The sequence below is a fragment of the Bidens hawaiensis genome, unplaced genomic scaffold (assembly GCF_021521415.1).
Source record: "Bidens hawaiensis isolate Kalapana, Puna unplaced genomic scaffold, B.hawaiensis_p1.1 tig00012897_1, whole genome shotgun sequence".
Taxonomy (NCBI): Eukaryota; Viridiplantae; Streptophyta; class Magnoliopsida; order Asterales; family Asteraceae; genus Bidens; species Bidens hawaiensis.
The window spans coordinates 149105-170826 of NW_027492076.1; the positions used below are offsets into that span (position 1 = coordinate 149105).

A 21722-nucleotide genomic window follows, 5' to 3' on the forward strand; every position below is an offset into this window, starting at 1 on the left:
CTGCAAGCAGGCGTAGCCGCCTGGGTCATCGCCTCGGGTAGGTTGACCAAACCTACCTTCATGGGTCCAGAGCTGCTCCCTCCCGCTCCACTCTGGAATGCCGTAGCATTCACGCCTGCACGAAGACAAGATATATAAGTATAATAGCGGAAAGATATGAAGTTAAAGTTATGTACACTTACGGGTCCTTTTGAGCTTGAAGGTGCGAACAGGCGGGGACGAACCCGATGGAGCCGGTCTTTTCGTACCGGTCTCCGTCGTCGTCCTGGGCTGCTCGGAGGTGACAGCCGTTTCAACCTCCGGAGCAGTGGTCTCAACACCACCTGGTTCCCCGCCGCTTCTTCACTCTCGGTCTCCGACTCAGACCGGTTCCCCTGATCGGCAGTGGAGGCAACCTTCGCCTTACCCTTCCCGCCGACAGCCTTCTTCTTCCGCGCAAGGAAAGGACCATCTGCGGATTCCTCATCAGAAGATGACAAGATTAGAGGAATTCCAGCAGAGGTTTGAGCATTGAGAGGGCGAGGGTTAAATAGTCTTTTACCTGGCCGCGTGGCGCTCAGTATCTCGTGGCCTGGCGGGTAGGCCTCCACAAACCGATCCGCCGTCTGTTCGAGGATGGGCAACTCGTTCTCGTCAAGAGCACGAGTACCCAGCCGAGCGGGACCACCAGCTTCCCGCGGATGCAAGAGTGACTGCAAGTCATTCCCCTCTGAAATAAAAAGAGTTAGAATAAAACCCTAAATCAACAAAGAAGACGGAGCATATCGTAAGGGATAAAGTTCAAACCGTATTCAAGGACGATGGGAATCTGTGGCGCCTCCGCCCCAGCATCCTTCCACACCCGGCTCATACCGAGCATCACCATCCCGGACTCCGCAAAGCGGTAAACCGGAGACCGGATCCGGGAAATCTTTGCAAACCATTCCGCCTCCTGGTAGTTGGAGGCGTGAAGGCTGGGGAGTGCTCTCCCGTTCTTGAATGTCATCGCAATAGGGACGACACGGGCAGAGATGTAAAAGAACTCCCGCTTCCAAGACCGAAGACTGCGCTCGGTAGCGCAGATCTTCAAACCCTTGATCCGGGTGACCAGGGTGTACCAGCCTTGGATGCACCTCCAGGAGTAGAAGGTCATCAGACGGTCAACATGGGGCTCCACGCCAAGAATGAGGCACACCCATTCAAAATGGCGGATCTTGGCGATCGCCATTGGGTGTACCTCCGTCAGGTGTACACCGTGTCTCTCCAAGACACGGTATACAAACTTCGTCAATGGGAACCTGAGATTCCCATAGACGAAGAAGGCGGCATATACCCCTATTTTGCCCTTGGGGGCATCATACACGGTCTGGTGAGGCTCAGGAAACTCAGGCTCGAATGGCTCGAGCATGAACTTCCTGATGATGTACTGGTAAAGCTCGATGGGAAGAGCACACTGGCATTCGCCAGCAGTGCTCTTATCGTCTTTATCAGACGTAGACGTAGGGTTCTCGACGTACACGTCAGACTCTTCGGCGGTAGCTTCAAGATCGTGGGCAGAAGACATGTTTTAGAAGTAAAGAAGGAACGATTTCAGGAGAATGCTCGACAAAGCTTAGAGTATTCGCCGGAAATCGTTTAGAAGAAAGAAGAGAGAAGTGAAAGTGTGGATTAAGATGAACCCTCTCCCCCTTTATATACTCATCGCAATGAATGCGATGAATTTAACGCGGAGGAGAGAGAAAAGCGCTGGTGCAATGAAACTATGACACGTGGAAAAAGCAAGCTGGCAACAGCTGTTGACAGGACGCGCGCCATAAAATCCGCACCCACGCGCCCGAAAACTCGCGCCCACGCGCCTGCAAAAGCGTCTGGAATGACCACATACTGTCACGTCGTCATAACTTCCTGCACGTCCTGAAACTGTCAGAAGAAACCGTCGGACGCTAACGTCCCTTCAACAGTTTGGACTGTTCTTATCCTTTCACCAACTCTTCGAATTTCAAAGAAATTCAAAAAGATTCAAAGATTCAAAAATAAGAGGGAATATACCCCCTTACCTTGGTATCCAAGAAACCGTAAGACAAGTGCGGGTACAGTGTCAAGGCGAAACCCTTCACATACCTAGCACCTGCAGGGAATTGAAGCCAAGAATACCTTGGAAGTAAAGAAACTATAAGACGAGTGCGGGTACAGTGTCAAGGCGAAACCCTTCACATACTTAGCACTTGCAGGGAATTGAAAACAAGAAGGATCTTCTGGACCGTGCTTGCGGAAAGAGAAATAGCACTTCCGCATAGCGGGAACGTTGAGAACTACCTTGTTTGAAACTTCAAGGCGGAATTGGTGGTTTAACATAACTGATCACTATGTCCGAAACTACCAAAATCTCGTGAAGAATCTATGCAAGTGAAACTCAACGCTCCCGATGTGCGAAGGGGTTAAACACCTACCCGTATCACAACCAAAGATCAGGCAGAAAAGTCGGGAATTTCTGCAAGTGACATTAGGAAAACCACGGGAAGAATCCCCACGGAAAACCTTAAAACTAAAAACCCTTTTCAAAACCCCTTGCTTAAGTCCAAAAGTTCACCTCACTTATTAACAATTCATGAGAAGAACATTGGACTGGGGGGACTTGAAGAGGTAGGTCCCAGCAGAGCCCAGTTGGACCCGCAAGGACCAACTGGTTCCGCAGGACCAACCATGCTCAGAGATGAAGACCTTACGCGCAGTACGCCAGCTGTTCCCGCAGGAAAAGCCTCCCAATGGTGAAGTACCCCGCCTGCTCCCGCAGCTGCGGGTACAAGCCATCAGGGAAGGCTATCCGCACTAACAGCAAGGCTACACGCATAAGGCACTAACTCAATAATTCAGTAGTCACCTGAAGGAATGAGCAAGGCGGGAACACTCCCGCCCAAATGAGCCAGTCCGTACGCTTCTGGAAGGTCTTTTGTACTATACCTGCCAAGGTATGGACAAAATAGACAAGATCTGACCAGAGCGGCCCATGAACCAATCACAGGGTGACAGCTCACCGACAACAGTACGAGGAGCACGCTCTAGTACAAAATGTCACTATCAGCCGCTGCCTACTCACCAACCCTTGCGTGGCACGTACATAGCCTGCAGTTGGTGGAAAAGGAACAGTACATAGCCGGCCATGTCACTATCAGCCGCTGCCTACCCACCAACTACCAGCATGGCACGTGCGTAGCCCACAGTTGGTGGAAAAGGAATATTATACAGCTGGCTGTACCTGCTTGGAAACCTACCTTCGGCTATAAATACTCCAACACCTTGGAACGGTATCATTATCTTGTATCTTATCTTCTCTAGCAATCTCTCTTTATATACACTTATATTCAGAGCAATCTAGTCTGATTCTCACGCCGGAGGGTGGTCACAAGGAGGAACCCCCCCTTCTCAGTGACGAGCTCACGGTGTCTGTTTTGCAGGTAATCAGAATAACCATCTCTGCCGGACCTAACCCTCGTGGGAAACATTACTTAACCCCCAGATTATCCATAATCTACTCGGGGTCGCCTAGTGTTTCTTCAGAGAGTGACTGAGAAGACCAGTGAATATCGTGTGGAAAATGGAAGTGGAATTAGAGCAACGACTCATTCAAACAACCGAAATTCGGATTATCTACGGGTCCTACACAGGACTAACCTGCAGGAAATTTTATATGAACATTATATAAATCCAATTAAATATCGTGTCAAACATATGAGCCAGAACTCCAATTAATCATGGATCTTTGATCTTTATTTGGTTTGCTTGACTCGATTAGAAAGGTGGCGTCGTTCCATGATCAAACATAGCTTATGTCTATTTTTTTGTGCATATCTTTTGATCTGTTTGTAATTTGATCATTCACTTGTCTAATTATGGGAGGTGCACTATATCAACATACATGTGTTTTAGAATAACATTTAATCTATATGTTTGGATTTTAAACATCATCAATATAAAGTTATAAACATTTTGTAACAGGCATGTATGCACTAACACAACCTTTGGTCAACTTGATTCGGCATTAGAAGAATGACAATGGCAGTCTTATGTTAAGAGGGCTACTATTCACATGTCTCCATGATCAATGACAATGGCCGGTCGTTACTGTGTGTAAGTGACCACGCATTACATGTGACTTCTTTTTGTAGGCGAGCTCTTCCAAACCATGCATTCACGTGACTTCTTTTTATTTGACCAAGAATTTCACCCAAAACATGTAAAGGAATATTAGGTTGTAAGATTTGATATATCAAATATACGCAAGCAAAACTTACAACTTGAAAGAGTGTAGGATTCTTACACTAAGATATGCAGAGAATAATACATAAAACATAGCCAGAGAATAATTTGATGTATCCAATCATCGCTGCCCACCCTTGCAAGATTAAAACATGTCAGATTTTCTTTAAAATCGCTAACCCCCCCCCCCTTGCGAGTATATAGTTTGTTGTTAAAACTCGCAGGCCCCCTTGCGAGTTATCAATTTTTACAAAAAAAGTTAGCAAACCACCTAGAAATACAAAGGGTTTCTCTAAACCACCTATAAGTACAAATTCTTTTAATGTGTAGTCCCAGCTTCATTATGCTACAAATCGCCAGTCGTTACTGTGTGTAAGTGACCACACATTATCTATTAGCATCGACATTTGGAACACACCTCAAACGGTTCGGATGACTGTTAGTCTGTATGATTTTGATCCATACTTTTGGTTCGAATAAGTCATGATCCGAACGAATGTGGACTTATGATGCCTAACATTGTTGTTGATGGGCCTTACAAAGTACAATATTGTTGGTGTTGGGCCTAACTTTGTTGTTGATGGGCCTAACTTTATGGTGTTGAATGGTTTGTTTAAAAAGTAAAAATAAAAAATAACCAGTTTCATACCGATCTGGTTCCAATCTAATTCGAACGAGTTCCAATCAGTTCGGATTATTTAAATTCAAAACCATTTAACGTTCGAAGCGATTGGATCCAAAGGTTTGGATAAATCCGTTTAACTTTGTTAATCAAATCCGAACTTATGTAGAAACCCAAAACGAACTGAAAAAAATTTCATGTTACTAGTCCCTTCTTTTATTAAAATTGTAAATATCATTTGGATGAAACTTTCAATTATTTTCATTTTTGCTAACTTTTTACTCTACACGTTGATTCGTTTCCAGTTATTTATTTTTCAATCTAATTTATATGTCACCTGGATAGGAAAAATGGTTTCAATAACACTTGTTATGATTTTTTAAAATCGGTTAAGAATTTCTATAAATATGTCATTACCGGTTCGATTGCAAAGTTCATACCCCACGAACCGAATATGTATCATAGTATATAGTTACGAGTGGTATACTTGAAATTTATTTAGTAGAAATTCATTTTTATAACTATTTTTTTAATTACTACGGTTTTATTTTATTTTAATTTCGTTGTCAAATGAACATATTATGCTTTTTGTCCCAACAATTAAAATTACACGTTTGATTGTCGCTGTTCAGTGAAAATTTCTGTTATCATTTATTTACAAAAGTTAACATGCATCATTAAAATACTTTTAAGTATTTAACTCTATTATGATCAAAACATGTTACACTCAAGTGAACAGTAAAATCAAAAATTAAAATATAAACATGTCACATCAAAAATACATATAATTAGCAAATGATGATTCATTACTTGACATTTCGAGTAACATGGGACATCAACAAGAACTTTTTCAACATGTTAATTAGCACCACCATGCTCGGCCTCTTGCCACCACCACCCGCCACCGCAACCTCACCGCGGTATCTCTTCTCCTTCCTCCCTTGTGCCGGCATATAATTCTCATAGCCGAAATCACCTGAAACACTCCCAGTCCTCCTCTTAACACCATCAATCTCATCTTCATAATTCAAATCCTCCCAAATAACGTCCATGTTTTCGTGATTTCCATCGCAATCCTTGTGCTTGGTGTACGATAACATGCTTATCGCCTTTCGATATTCTTTGGCTAGAATGCATTCTTCTTCATGTTCTTGTTTTGTGAGTTTTGTTTGGTTAAGGTAAAGAGAGTAGGAAGACGAACGCCATAACCGAGGCGACCCGATGAACCGAGGCGGCGAGGATGTGGTGGTGGGGAAGCTGAAGTCACCTTCTTCTTGTTGTTCTTCTTCTCCGGCCATGAGTGTTATGGGTTCTGGGGGGTTATTTGTTTGGTGAGAACGTTTATTTTAATTATATATAAGATGGTTTGGGACACATTTTTAGTTCAACTGCTATGACCACCACTTTCTTCTAATTGTAATAAGTGTAGTGGGCCTCAAACCAAGGATACTTACTAATTAATTTGTATAAAAAAATAAATCTAATTTTTATTGTACATGTTAAACAAGTAAAGATTTAATGAAGTGATGTTGATGTGGTTGAACTTCATTTTATTATATGAGATTATATGATTTTGTATTTAAAGCGTTTAAAACTGATAGAGTGATGTTTCTATTGGATTTCTGGAGGCCTGTGTTTTTGTTTGGGTTTGATTGCTTGAAAACATGTTTACTGGGTTAAATAAAGATTAAAGACATGAGATGTATTTGGATTTTGCTTTATATGTCTTCCTATTGTTTGTTTATGTTTTATTGTTCTTTAAGCTGGAAACCCTTTTAACTGTTTATATGCCATTTTGTACTTGTAATATCTCATCAATGTGTTTGTGAGAATAAAACAACAAGAAATTCCTTGTGGATGTATACCAGCTTAAACCAAACCACGTAAATGTAGCCATATTATTATTATTATTATTATTATTATTTAAAGACATTCCTCGACGTTTCTTATCAAGTGTAGCTATATCATTGAATTAGAATTTAATGTCTTATCATATTTTAATATCAAACGATATTTTTTGTTAAATTTTTTCAAACATGTTAATTGCAATTTCACTCATCCATAAATTCACATCTTATCAACTAGCGGTTGTAAAGACTTTTATTTCAATCGATATTTGATGTTGATTAAAGTGTTTTCTAAGTATGGATTGTAAGTGAGTAGAGTTGAACACATGTTTTTAAGAGATTTTTCAACAAATGCAAGTTATTGATCAATGCATGGTCAACAAAAGAAGTTCCTTAGGTGAGTTGTTTGCATCATCTCACTAAATTACACTAGTAATCTGTTTATTAACAAGCAAGAAAAAAAGATTACATGTTTTAAGTCCATATGGATAGTAAAACAACTACTTATCAAGGGGGGTTTTGCTTAGCGATACTAAGATAGTAAGGTGTTGAGTAAGACTTTATATTTGCGAACATCGAGTGTTCAAATCTCATGATTTATACGGAAAGAGTGTAATTTAGAAGTAAAGGTATAAATTTGTATGAGTGGTCGTTCTAAAAATAATTAATTAAATATTAATTGGCCAATAAAACGCCATTTTGAAAATATACATATTTGAAAAATGAAAATTGAGAGAACGTGAAATAGGCCAAAGTTATTGCTAAGATCCAAAATACTTGAAAAGCCGCTATATATCATTATCGAGATTTTGAAAATCCTTATATATATTTAAAAGTTATCATATTTTATTTTTAAACGACCCATATTAAATATGTTTTGATTTATATGTGCACTTCTATATCTAACAGTCTAATAGTAGGTTATTGACCCGTGCAATATAGAAATCGTCAAATAAACATATATATTATTTCAAACGACAAGTTATTTTTTATTATATTTTTTGAGACCCCATCATGATTTTTAATTGCAATTCATATTTATACGCAAACAAAGTATTAAAATGTATAACCTTACAAAGATTGATTTTACATAGTAGAATGTATACGAAGAAAATTTAAAACTTTAAAAAATAATATTAACAAAAAACAAACTTCACTAACATTAGTCTGGAAAACAAGCAAATTAGAAAATAAGCATCTAGAAAAGATTCTCGATAAGCATCCAAGAATGATTCGGGTTTCTTTTCTTACTGGACCAGGAACACAGATGATTACATAAACATTCATACTCCAATCTAACAAACATAATGATTAACTGACTACGAAAATTGTTTTTACATTTCATGTGAAAAGTCTTGCACCCTAATAAACTAAAGCACGTTCAAAGCGCATTTAAGAACCAAAACCAAATAAAAACCATTTTAAAATGACATGTTTTGACCATAATCCAATCTTTACTTTTCTTTAGAATGACCCATTTTAACCCGAACCAAATCGATATGTTCTAAAATTGACCCGTTATGACCCAAACCAAAAACTGAAAACCGAAATGAAAAAAAAATAATAAAAATAACTACAATGAAACTTTAAAAAAGAAAAACCCAAACTCATTAAGAAACACATGAATTAATAGTATACTAAATTAGAATATGTTGAATGCAATTTAATTTAATTATTAATTACTTTATTAGCAAGAAATTATTAGAATGAATGTTATTTATGAAAAAGTTATTGTTTTAATAGTATAGTAGATAGATAATATATTGAAGGTAATTAAGTTAAATATAATATAATTTAATTATGAATTATTTTATTAATGATAAATTATTAGAATGAATATTATGTTTTGAAAATGTTATTGTTTTAGTAGTGTAGTAGATTAACACATGCAAATGACACACTATCTAAATTTAAATACTTATATCATCATCTTTTTGTTTGAATGGTCAATTTTGTTAAACAAACCAAACACTAGACTAGCAAGAGACTAACCTAGAAACATACGCACCCAAATACAATTACAACCGATTACAATGGTTTCCTCAAAAGAAAAACGAACACCATGTTTCCCAAACAACCCTCTCTAGTTAATTACCCCCTATGTTTTACCCAATGAAAATTAAATCTTTTTATTCTACTAACCAAAACCTTTTGTTGTTGAAAGAGGGCTTCGTTTCTCATTTTCTGTATACACCAACATGCCATGAGCATCACCGCTTGTTTGGGCGAGCAATTCTTCGGATGAAAAAACGTAAGTTTCTGAATAGTTAGAGCATGTTTGGGATTGAGTTCGAAAACACCTTATTGGCTTTTTGGTATTTTCAAAAAGCCAATAAGTCAAAATGTGTTTGGTAATCACGAAAATCCTTTTTATTTTAACTTTTTGAAACGGGTAAAAAGCAGTTTTCTAAAAGCCTCAAATCCTGGCTTTTCAAAATGACTTTTTGAAAAATTCAATAAACCAATAAGCAGTTTTCATATTCAGTCCCAAACATGCTCTTAATCAAAATAACCTTCCGCTGCTACAATGGTATTAGAACTATAAGATAATATATGTCGGAAATTGAATAAATTAAAATAAACCCGATTGGTGGATAGAATGAATGATGATTTTGGTTATAATAAGTATTAAAATAAACTAATAATTTTTTTAATCAAATATAATTTTGTCATTTAAAAACATCCAAAAAAAATTAAAAGAATATTTTGATTTCAAACTACCACATTTGACGCCGTATTCATCGGCGAGTAGAATTTGATTATTCCACACTCTCTTATGATTGATTCATCACTGAGTCGAGCTTCTATTTAGTGGGGCTTCAGCTTAGAACAAATATAAATCATTTGGCTTGACTTTGACTCATAATATACATTTTAACTTAAAAGTTTAACCGGTGTTTGGCTAATAAAGTGATATTCAACTTGAGTCAAGTTCTACTTGGCTAGTTGGTTGAGGATTTTATATGTATTTTGTTAACAATAATATAAGCTTTACAAACATTTAATAACAGGTTTCCTAGTAACCTTTTAAAAAGTAAGAACTCTGTTGACAACAGCTGTGACAAATCCATATATGATTCTAAAAAGAAGTATAGATATGATTCCAAGAACCGACAACCCCTTTGGTCTTGATGAGATCTTGGGCTTGGCGTCTAAGAATCCCCCCTTGTTGGTTGGACGTTGTCGATTCTTCTTTCAAACCTACTTCAATTATCCTGGTCTAAACATAAGTAATTATGGTAAGAACCAACATTTTTTTCCATTCTAGGGAGGATATGTTATGGGAGGAAGGGTTTGTTGATTCCCAGGCTGTACTACAATGCGTGACAACACAAAGGAGGTTGATGCTGCGATTAAGTTGGCTCGTGACTTGGAAATGAACTTCGAGTGCATGGAAAAGTGAGATTTTCCAATTAGCAAACATGTTTCTCGGTTTGTCTTTTAGTGGCTTTTCCGGGTATTTCCCTTTGGTTTTTTAGGAGTTTTTTTGAGGTCTGTTTTTTTTGTTTGCCTTTCGGTTTTGTTGGTTGTTTTCCTTGGTTTATGCTGGTTGTTTTTTTTTTTTTGAAATTCGCCGTTCAAGAAAAGAGAAAGAGAACATTCTATCCAATATTAGATCTTAAAAGAAAACCTTGTCGAACAAAAAAGAAGTATCTAGTAGTAGGATAATACCAAAATAACAATACGGAAACTAAGGACGCAAATTAAATAAAAGGAAAACTTCACATAATAATAACCAAATTTCTCCTCTGTTTTACTAAAGTTAACAAACAAGTAAGTTTGTGCGTGACAATTGAAGACTCATGCACATTTAACTTGGTTATAACAAATAACTAGCATAAACACGTTAACAAATAAATTAAACAAAGTTAACTTCGGTTAACAATATCTAGGCTAACAGAGTAACAGATAACAATCTTTTGGGGTTTACAAATTTAGAAATTTGGATCTGGCCCAACATACAGCCCAGCAAGAGACAAAAGCTAACAAAGTTAACCAAACCACGGAATTAATAAAATATAAACAGTAAAATAATTTTTTTTTTTTAAAAAGTAAAAAGTCTAAAACCTAATTTGTTTTGGGATCAGCGGGCCCAACATATAGCCCAGCAACGGGAGCAGTAGCCCAGTATATCTTCTATTAAATAAAAAAAAAATATTACCATTTGGAAGTTGTGCTAGAGGTGTACAAATCGGTTTTGATATGGGCCTAAACGAGTTCGGCCTTGGTCATAGAAAGTTAAAATCGTTTTCGCGCTAACCGGTTTATAAGAGGAAAAGGATCAGTTCGGTTTAAAACCAGTTTTAATAGAGGTGTTCTCAAACCGATTACACATAGGAGGTTCGGTTCATTTTGAAACCCATTTACAAAAGATAAAGGATCGGTTCCATTTGAAACCTGATATCACAAAAGAGTTCCAAACCAATCGGCGGTTCGGCTTGATTTCAAATAGGTTTCTAGAGTGGTTCGGTTCCAGGTTCGATTCGTGATTTTTTACCCAACCTCAGCGTGGTGCCTCCTCCTCCCGTTCATGTGGTCCAATAGTTAGGCAGGTCTAAAAACTAGCGAAACCAACTGAAACGTCCAAATCGTGCTAAATCAGTCTAGTTAGGAATAATACATTTTGAAAAACCGGCAGGGCAAACTGAAACATGCAAGATATTATAAAATAAAAATATATAACTTGCTTAATCTATATAATTTTATTAAAAAGCAAAAATAAAATAATCTTTTTGGTGAACCTGTTTGGACCGACTGGTTTTTCTGAGAACTGAGTGAGCTGCATAGAATTGGACCGATCAGTGGACCATAACCTGGTCGGACTAGTTCGACCGGCCGGTCCGGTCTTAACAACATTGGTAGTACGTATAAATTAACCATTTATACGATTTCATTCTCTTAAGTTTTTTTTTTTTTTCATTTTTTATCTATACTTTGATACTTAAAACTTAAAACACTCTGTGTTTTTCAAGCCTGCTATTTTACCAACAGCTAAGTAGATCTTAAAAGGAGCGAAACCAACTAAAACGTCAGTATCGCGCTAAATCAGTCGGATTAGGAATAATACGGCTTGAAAAAGTAGTGAGACCGACCTCAACCCGTGGAACCATAAACCAGCCATCCTATGCTCACTCGAGACAATGTGGTGTCATCAAAACCAACCCCAAATAGAACCTTAAACAAGTCTTCTTCAAGTTTAAATGCATAATTAAATGAATCGTGTTAGGGTTGACATGTTTAATAAAACAGGTCAGCCAACTAACTCATTTAACCCATTTTTAATAATCCACCAACCCAATTAACACATTTACAACATGGTTACTGCAAGTTTGGCTCATTTAAACGGATTAAACGTGTTGTGTTTGTGTTACAAGATTTTAAGCGTATGTTAGTTTAAAGTTATCGTGTTTAGTTAACAAATGCTGGTAGCTTATTACTAAATTACCTCAATTAACACGAATATTTTATTTTTCAGAAATACAAACACAAATTTCTAGTTACTCCTACATCAATAATGGAATGAATACATAACTACAATATCCTTGTATTATTGTTAAATGTCGTTACCAATAAATACAAACATGCTTAGCAATACATAATATTATGCTCATTTTTCAAAAGTAATATGATCGTAATATGTCAACCCTAAATCATATATTATTCTTGCTCAAATACATAATTCAGAAAAGTTATAGCACTAGTGCACTACAATAAAGTTTCTTCGATTATTCAACACACATTTGATGTTTTTTTAAAAGATGATGATTTGACACAAATTGGGCAAAAACAATTAATAAAAACGTTATTCAATCGTAGCCCTACGTAGATATTGTGGAAGTGATTAAGCACCGTCTAGATTGTCGTTGAAAAATAAGAGTACATGATTCGATAGTTACGTTTACCATATCAATATTAATATTTATAATAATAATAATAATTATAGTCCATACCGATCTTGTCCCTTATGAAGGCCACACCGACACCTTCCAGTTCAAGCAAAACTATTATTTTCACCCTTCACTTGATTATTTCTAGTCACCTTCCTCAATGTGTTAAGTCTTTAGATCATCATGAAGTAAATAAAAAAGCAAAGGCGCATTGTTGGTTTCCTTCTTTTGTGTTATGTTACGGCCTTACGGGTTCACGGTAAAATAATGGTTTCATATTGGAAGTTAATTCGTCCATAAACAATTCCCAACAACCACGATCAAATTTGGATTTGACCGAGGAGTACCAATAGTAACTTTATTTTATTTTTTTACTTTACTTTACTCGTTTTTTAGTATTGTATGGAAAACCTAGCTGTCTTGATCTCTATGTTTAGAACCCTGGACCATTGGACATCATAAAATGCATTTATCTCTATGATCCCGACCTTGAACAACTAGACAAACTTATATGTTATACTCACAGATTATATATCCCAGGAATTTTAATGATCTATCCCTGTAATCCAGTTTGTTTCACAAGACACTTGGATTTTGACTTATCATTTGTTTGTTTTAAACCTTTTCTTTATACTTATGTAACTTTTTATCCAAATATGTAAAATTTTATTAAATATATATATATATCCTTACCTACTGCATTAAATAGCGTTATTAAATATTGGCAGATTCGAGTATATATAATATTAATATGTATATCTATCTACAAGATATTATTGGCGTTTCGTAATGTTTGACGTAACTTGTCTATCAAATTTTAAAACGTTTAGAATCTTGACTCTTGAGAATTGCAGTGCACAATTTGAGACCATGAACAAAGGTGGTAGTTAACCAAATTCAACCCCACCAAACACAACATGGTGTCACACCAAGATTTAATACCAAACTAACCATGATATAACATTTTCAGTAGTATTAATGATAATAAAAAATCTTACATTCTTTTTACCGTCAGGGATTATTAACAGCATTCTTGTAAAACTCATTAGGCGCTAGTCAGACGATGGGGGTAGGAACTAACGATTAATCAGAATTATTAGGGATTAATCAGAATGAAATTTATATGTATTTTTTCAAATATAAATATATACCAAAATTTATTTGTAAGTTTTTCAATTTTGATCGATTTTGACCAAACAACGACTAATCGGCGACTAGTCGGTGGGGTCACGGACTAGAGATTAATCGGAGATTAATTGACGCATATGCGAAATTTTACAACCATGATTAATAATGTGTTAAGTACTTGAATAATTAAAAATTAATCGATGGCATATTTATATTTCGTAAGTGTGAATTTTGGATTTCATGTGATTTGGTGTAACACTTTGAAAACATATTTTAGAAAACTTTGAAAGAGGCGCGACGGCGCTTAGGGTAAGACACGAAGCGCCTAGGATGAGGCGCGAAATTATTAGTGGGCTTTAGTGTGTTTTGTTGTGATAGGGTTTGATGGACTCTTTTTGTTGTGTCGGACGAGCAAATGTAGGTCTTGATATTCACACTCCATTTACACTCTATTTTTTTTTATCACTTTGATACCCTTTCTCTCAAAGCTCTTCATATTTGTTCATCAAAAAAGAAAAAAGTTGTTGATTCAAGAGTTATTTAAGACTATAGAAGTTGTTTCAAGCATCAATCATCCATCAATTGGTGTTGGTAAGTTATTGTAAGTTTTCAATGCTCATCGTTATGAACATTTTGATTTTTAATAAATCATGGAATTGTAGGTCTTCATTTGAACATGGACAGAAGATAAGAACGTCTATATCTTGATTGTCAATATAGTTTATAGGCCCGCTTCATTTGATGCCTATTATAGCCTATAGGTGAATTTATGTTGATATTTTCAAAAATGAGACATGCTATATATTTTGAGCCAAACATACATATACAATACGGTACCTATTACATTATGTGTGGCCAATGTCACGGGCGGACTCGGTGGCGAATCTATACATCAATTTTAAAGGTAACGTTCAAATTTTGTTTTTTTTACCATATTTCACTCAATGTAAACGGAATAATAATGCAAACACAATAATAAATAAATTTAAACACATGGGAACAAATTTTTCATATTTGATTTTTGAAAGCTTGAAATCGAGCCATTACATCATTTTATTTTACTTTATCAAATGTTGCTCTTTCGATCGCACAAATTAAAGCATTGTTCAAATATTCACTACCCATTTGGTTGCATAAATCTGCCTTGATAATCTTCATTATATATATATATATATATATATATAACATCTTTCAATGGTTGTGGTTGCAACCGTTAAAACCAACGGTATCTTCAATATTCGATAAACCAAAGAAAAAGACACGTGCTTTCTGGTTACCACCATTACACGAGCAAGGTCATGCATTACTCCCAACTTTGCAAATTTATCATCTTCATTTAAAGTGTTATAGATGGTCGTAAGATCATCACCCGAAATACATCTTCTTTCTCCATTACTAAAATCATTCGGATACATCTCATAAAATGTCACTATCTTAGATATATCAAACTTAGAAAATGAATCACAATGATTTAAACCATACATATTTCTTAACAAACTAGTTGAAACCTCACTAAATCTATTTCAAAGTTCTTGAATTTGCATATCCAAAACCATGTTAAAGACTTCAACCTCAAAATGATGTCGAGTGGTGATGTCTGGTGCAATGCTATTTGATGTCCGGCTAGTTTCCAATTTCCAAACAACGTATATAAGTTTTTAAAAGGGTTAATGGGTTTTAATTGGCTTGAGATTTAAGACCATTCTCATTCACAAACCAACCCAACGCAATCATATTATAAAATTAATTTATTTTTCTTCCATTTATCCAATCCAATCAAACCCAAACTTTTCACATTCATTAGCAACCCAACCTTTATTATTTTTTATTCAATAAATATAATTTATAATTGTTTTTTTAAGTGGCTAGAAATATAAAAATAATAGTTTTATTTAAAAAATAAACAAAATATTAATTATAAAAATATTAAAAAAACTATACTTATCAGACATATTTAAATAAGTAATATTAAAAATAATTTGCTTGAACTAACTCATTTTTTAATAAAATTTATACCTATACGCTCAAAAAAAAAAAAGGTTGAACAAGGCTGTTTTATAGTTTTTTTTATAAAACTTAATTATTAAAAGTTAGAGTTAATGTCCATTTTCGTCCCTGTGGTTTACTACTTTCGCCACTTCAGTCCAAAGTTTGAAATTTTGTCAATTTAGTCCTTATAGTTTTAAATATTTGCCAATTACGTCCCCTCGTCTAACGGCATCCAACTATGCCGTTAGTTTAAGGGGTATTTTTGTCTTTTTTCTGTTTATTTTTAGTTAATGGTCATTTTCGTCCCTGTGGTTTGATGTTTTTGCTACTTCAGTCCAAAGTTTGAAATTTTTTCAATTTTATGTTTAATTTAATTCAATTATTTTTGTCTATAACCCCTAAAGGCATAATCGAAGCCCAAAACCTTCGATCATCGACCAAAACAGGTTTACATTTATTTTGTCGACAACAATAATTATACCCCCCCCTCGTATTTAGTTTCTAGGCATTTCTTAAACTCTCCCCCATGGTGAAATTCATTGGTAAAGTGATCAAGGTAATTCCCTGAAACCGTACTATACTAATAAAACTAAAATCGTTTCTTTGGTTAATGCATAATAGTTAGGGTTTAGAGATTAACATATCCTAGCAAGCATCTTGGTCGAAATCAACAACAGGAGGTCGAATATCCCGCATTTTCATGTTTGCTCAAGAAATCGATGCACTAGATCGCATGTGTGTTCTTCAAATCTTGGTGTTGTTCTTGAATTCTTCAAATCGACAACTCTAGGGTTGAATTCGGCGAATTCAAGAACAATACCACGATTTGAAGAACACACATGCGATTTAGTGCATCGATTTCTTGAGCAAACATGAAAATGCGGGATATTCGACCTCCTGATGTTGATTTCGACCCAGATGTTTGTTAGGATATGTTAATCTCTAAATCCTAATTATTATGCATTAATCAAAGAAACGATTTTAGTTTTTTTGGTATAGTTTGGTTCTAGGGAATTACCACTGAATTTCATTATGGGCTGAAGTAGCAAAAAAAAAAAAAATCTGAATTAAATTAAACATAAAATTGAAAAATTTTCAAACTTTGGACTCAAGTAGCAAAAGCATCAAACCACAGGGACTAAAATAACTATTAACTAAAAATAAACAAGAGAAAGACAAAAATACCCCTTAAACTAACGGCATAATTGGATGTCGTTAGACGGGGGGGGGGGGGGACGTAATTGGCTAATTTTTAAAACTATAATGACTAAATTGACAAAATTTCAAACTTTAGACTCAAGTGACGAAAGTAGCAAACCAAAGGGACGAAAATGGCCATTAACTCTAAAAGTTATTAGCGAAACCCAAGATTAGAATTTAGACATAAAACTAATTATTTTGAAAGAATAAAAAAAGGAAATTAAAAACATACCTACGTGTATGATGACATGTAACACCAATATATGTTGCAAACTAGTTTTCTAGACCAATATGGGTTGCTGACTAGAGAAACCTAATGCCCAATCAGTGGGTGTTATGGCAGCTACTAAGTTTTTTTTTAATAATATTTTAAAATCTGTTTTAATATTTATTGATTTCTAAGTGACAATTTACAAAAATGAAAGTTGGTGTGATGGTATTGCTGTGTAGTTCCAACTTGAAAGTCCCGATTTCGATTCCCTTTTAGCCTGGTTTTTTTGTTTCTTTTGTTTTTTGTTTTTTTGTTTTTTTTAAGAAATAGATTTTTTTTATTTATAGATTCCATATCAAATCAAGCAATGAAAAAATAAAATGATGTGGTGGTAAAGTTATTATAATGTACTATGCTTTATGCGTGTTTGAACCGTGTGACCGGCGCAACGCGCTGAGGGCAAACCGACAATACGAACATGGGTGTAGACTTGGTTTGGTAGTTGCATGGCGGTGCAAGGTAGATGATGTATGAGTGTGATGAACTATTTTCCATGCCAGGTGTATTGATGAACTATGCATGTCATCACAAGGTGCATGTAACCCATATAATAATAGTATAAGTTCAAAACTACTTGTAATTAAACATACACAACCACCCACCCCCTCCTTCAAAATTAATGAAATTACGTCACATCTTAAATACCTTCTTACCATTGCTACAAAATCATCACCAACAAACGGTATCCACACAAAAGCCTTAAATATAAATAAATATTCGCACGTAACCAACGAATAACCAACAAATATCTTAAACGTGAAAAAAAAAATTACTTTTATCAAAGAATACTTACTAATGAAAGCAGGTAATTTTCGGTTGATTTCTGATGCGTTCGTTGATGTGGTCAAGATTTAGATATGATACCAAGGGTGAGGGTCCAAAGAAGCCAAATGTAGCCCGTCAGTGATGTTGTGATCAGTAATTCGTCTTGAAACCCATCAATGGGAATATGCTAGTAAGAAGTTAGAAGTAAGACTCTTTTCTCTAACGCCCATAAATAAATAGATTATTGTTAATTTATCAGTAAAAGCACTTCAGTTTACGAAGCTGACATAAATTTATCAGCAGTGCCCTAATCCCTCAGCAAATTCCGTCAATAACAAGTCTGCAAATTCTTTACCTATCCCATGTTTTCTTTCAAAGCATCATAAAGCCCTTTGTTTCGTAATGTACTAACTTTTTCTCATTTTTATTCAATCCACCCAAGTCACCCACATATAAATAAAAAAACACACATGTGTGTATAATAATTATATATATACACATAACTATACAAGTGTAGTATCAATATTAAACATAAGCTAGTTTGGTCCTCCTCTCTGTCGGTTCTCACAAACACAAAACATGCCTTCCACAACTCTCCCAAGACCATCTCGCCGGAGCCCATCATTCTCTTCATCTTCCTCATCATCCAATTCATCAATCTCATTCTACCTAGACGATTCATCGACTCCGGCCACCCCGCTTAGATATTCGGGCATACCCTTCTCTTGGGAACAATTTCCAGGCATCCCAAAGAAAAACAACACCTACAAAGCCTCACCACACTCTCTTCTCCCATTACCACCTTCGAGTAACTCGTTTCGAAAGTCGTTTGGTAAAGACAATGCACCGGTGATCAAGAAGTATGCCACTGGTGACAGGACCTTCCATGAAGACCCTTTCTTTGCTGCCTTTGTTGAGTGCTCAAAAGATGAGGAAATGGGAATGATCAAGGGGTCGAAAATGCGGTCTAGTGGCGGGTTTGGTGGGTTGTATACGTCGTGCTTTAGAGCGTGTGATGTCGCTGAATCGGTTGTTAAAGCACGTTCGGGTTACTTTTTACGATGAGTTATTGTGTCAGGTTAATAATAATGGGACCCGTGAATACCCTGCTAACCAGTTAGATATGTGAGACACTGCTTGTGTTGGGTTGGTGGTGTTAAAGTGTCGAGTTACAGACAGGATACTAGTAGAAGTTGGATTCGAACATGAGGTATTAAAGTGTTTGTGTATGTGAATTTGTGTAGCAATGTTAGGAATGCATATATGATGATGTTGTTTATGTTTTATGAAAACTATCTTCTTATGTGCATGAGCTACTCTATGAAGAAAGTTACTACTTTGCTATAATTTTATTTTTGGAGTCAAGAAAATTGAAAATTTACTTTTGAATATGCATAGTGGACAACCTTTGAAACTTTAAATATAATATAATATAATATAATTATGAATATGTTTATACAAAATTATTTTTCCTAAACACAGCAATGAGTGCATGGGTTTTGACCTTTTCTTGTCGGGTCGAACCAAAAAATTGTTTCATGAATACGAACCTGAACACGGAAGGTATATTCATGGGGTGACACGAGCACTATTTTTTTGTTTTAACATGAAAAGAAAGCTATTTAATATTTTTTTTTTACATATTAAGATTTTACAATTATGTTTAAAATATGTCAATTTAATTTAATTTTTATACATAAAATACTCAAATGTTTAAGTTGGTATTATATAAAACACATTTTAAAAAGAAAAAAAATAAAAATAACCAGGTTAAATGTGTCAGCTCACGAACATGTCATGCTACTAACACGACCTATTTGGATCAACATGTTTGCGAGTTTAACTCGAAACTGGCCCGAACACATTTAGACTAAGCTCGAAACCGTGAATTCCGTGTTATAATCGGGTTGTATCGTATCATAAATTCACCCCTATAATAGTGAAACAGCAATCCCATTAAGAACACTTGGCAATAGCCGACAATGGAGACAAATCCCTTCATTGGGTGATGCCACATCGACGTGAGCAGACTTTGTTGTGAACGATATAAAAAAATTAAAGAAGGAAAAGAAAAAACGTTAATAGTTACTAGTATGTTATAGTTACTAGTAACAAGAGGCGTGTTGCATTATACTCCGTTGAAAAGTTAGGTTAGGAAAGTCTCTTTTAAAAACATTTTGTTTGCCAATGATTACACTAGAAGAATAAATTTAATCCATTTTAAATAAAAATGATTATTTAAAATGATAATAAATAAAACACAAACGAAAAATAGGACGTTAAATAAGCCACGGCCCACAAGTCGAATTTCAAAATTAAATATTTGAATTAAAAGATGGGCCCATAACACTATTTAATCAACCATGCTTTGCTACTCTATTTCCACTTGTATTTTTCAATTACTTATTATTTACAAATTAAAAAAAATAAAAGAAATAAAAGTGGATTATATTGTCGTTTTCATTTTATTATATCCCAATTAATTAGTCTCCACAAGTAGAGAAAGAGTTATATATTAGTACTTAAAATAGATAAAGTAAACATCATAATTAAAATTATAAATTATAGTGGCCACATTGCTCCCTTTTATGATAGGTTGCCTTGAATTTGATGTGAATTTAGGATTGCGCATGTGATATTGGTATCATTGTTATTAATAATTACAAAATCGCTAGTGAAGTGAGAATCATACTATATACCATGTGACACCCAATTTTTTATGTCCCAATCACAAGTACACTATAAGTTCAATTGAGAAACTCCAAATGTTTAAAAAGTATTATAAATATCTTATTTACCAGCGTATTCAGTTGTAACTATATTATTTGGAAAACCATTAAACCATACCATGAGCAAAATGGCTCATAATAATCACATACATATACTACACGCACATGCAACGAGTAGAAAATGGACCCATAAAAAATAATTTTTATTCAAAAATATGTTAAAAAGAAAACTTAAAATATATAAATAAAACTTTAAAAAAACATTCATTTTCAAACTAAAATATCTAAGTCATTTATAATAACTAAATGTAACAGAGTAAATTATAAAAATAAGTTTTTTTTTCTAACATATATACTTTTGCTGAAATTTGGATACTAGTTACTAAATTGGGTCAATAGTTCACATATGAATTTACATGTGGTTAAAAACCAATTTTAATCTACACATAAACTACTACTTGGATTCTAAATTATATATGAATTTATACAATTAAGTTTACTCTTCCTTTTTAGTATTTTTCTTTTTAATCTTATTAAACTAACCGACTCACAAGACACTAGACTGACAACTTACAAAAATAAAAATGTGAAGAAGTGTTATATTTTATATCAATCGGGTGTAAACTTGTAATGGAGACAAAACTTATGCTAAACTGATTCTAATCCCAGTATCACTGTATAAAAAATTGTTTTGCCTACTATGCAAATTCATAATCGTTTAGTTAAGTTGGAAGGCATTATATAATAAACCACTATGAAGAAGTAATATCATCACTTAGTTTGCGGTGTTGAGGATTAGTCAAGTAACCACTTCCAAAATCCACTATTCAAATTCATCATATTATATATAATAAAATAAAATATGAAACCATATATGCACAAAATATAAAGCTAATATAACTAACATACTATCTTAAAATCGGAACATGTTCAGAACTGTGAGAACAAAAACAACCATTTTTAGTATTGAATAAATGAATTAACTGAAATGCACTGCTTTTGGTAGTATTTTTGCTTTCAAATACAAAAATCCTTGAAAGAGAGGAT

General features: G+C 34.9%; 1 protein-coding gene across 1 annotated transcript; it reads left to right on the forward strand.

Moving 5' to 3' along the window:
* Positions 1–18525: 18525 nt before the first annotated feature.
* LOC143542509 (uncharacterized) lies at positions 18526–19011 on the forward strand. Its single transcript, XM_077035079.1, has one exon. It carries the CDS (start codon positions 18526–18528, stop codon positions 19009–19011), a length of 486 nt encoding a protein of 161 aa, XP_076891194.1.
* The last annotated feature ends 2711 nt before the right edge of the window (positions 19012–21722 follow it).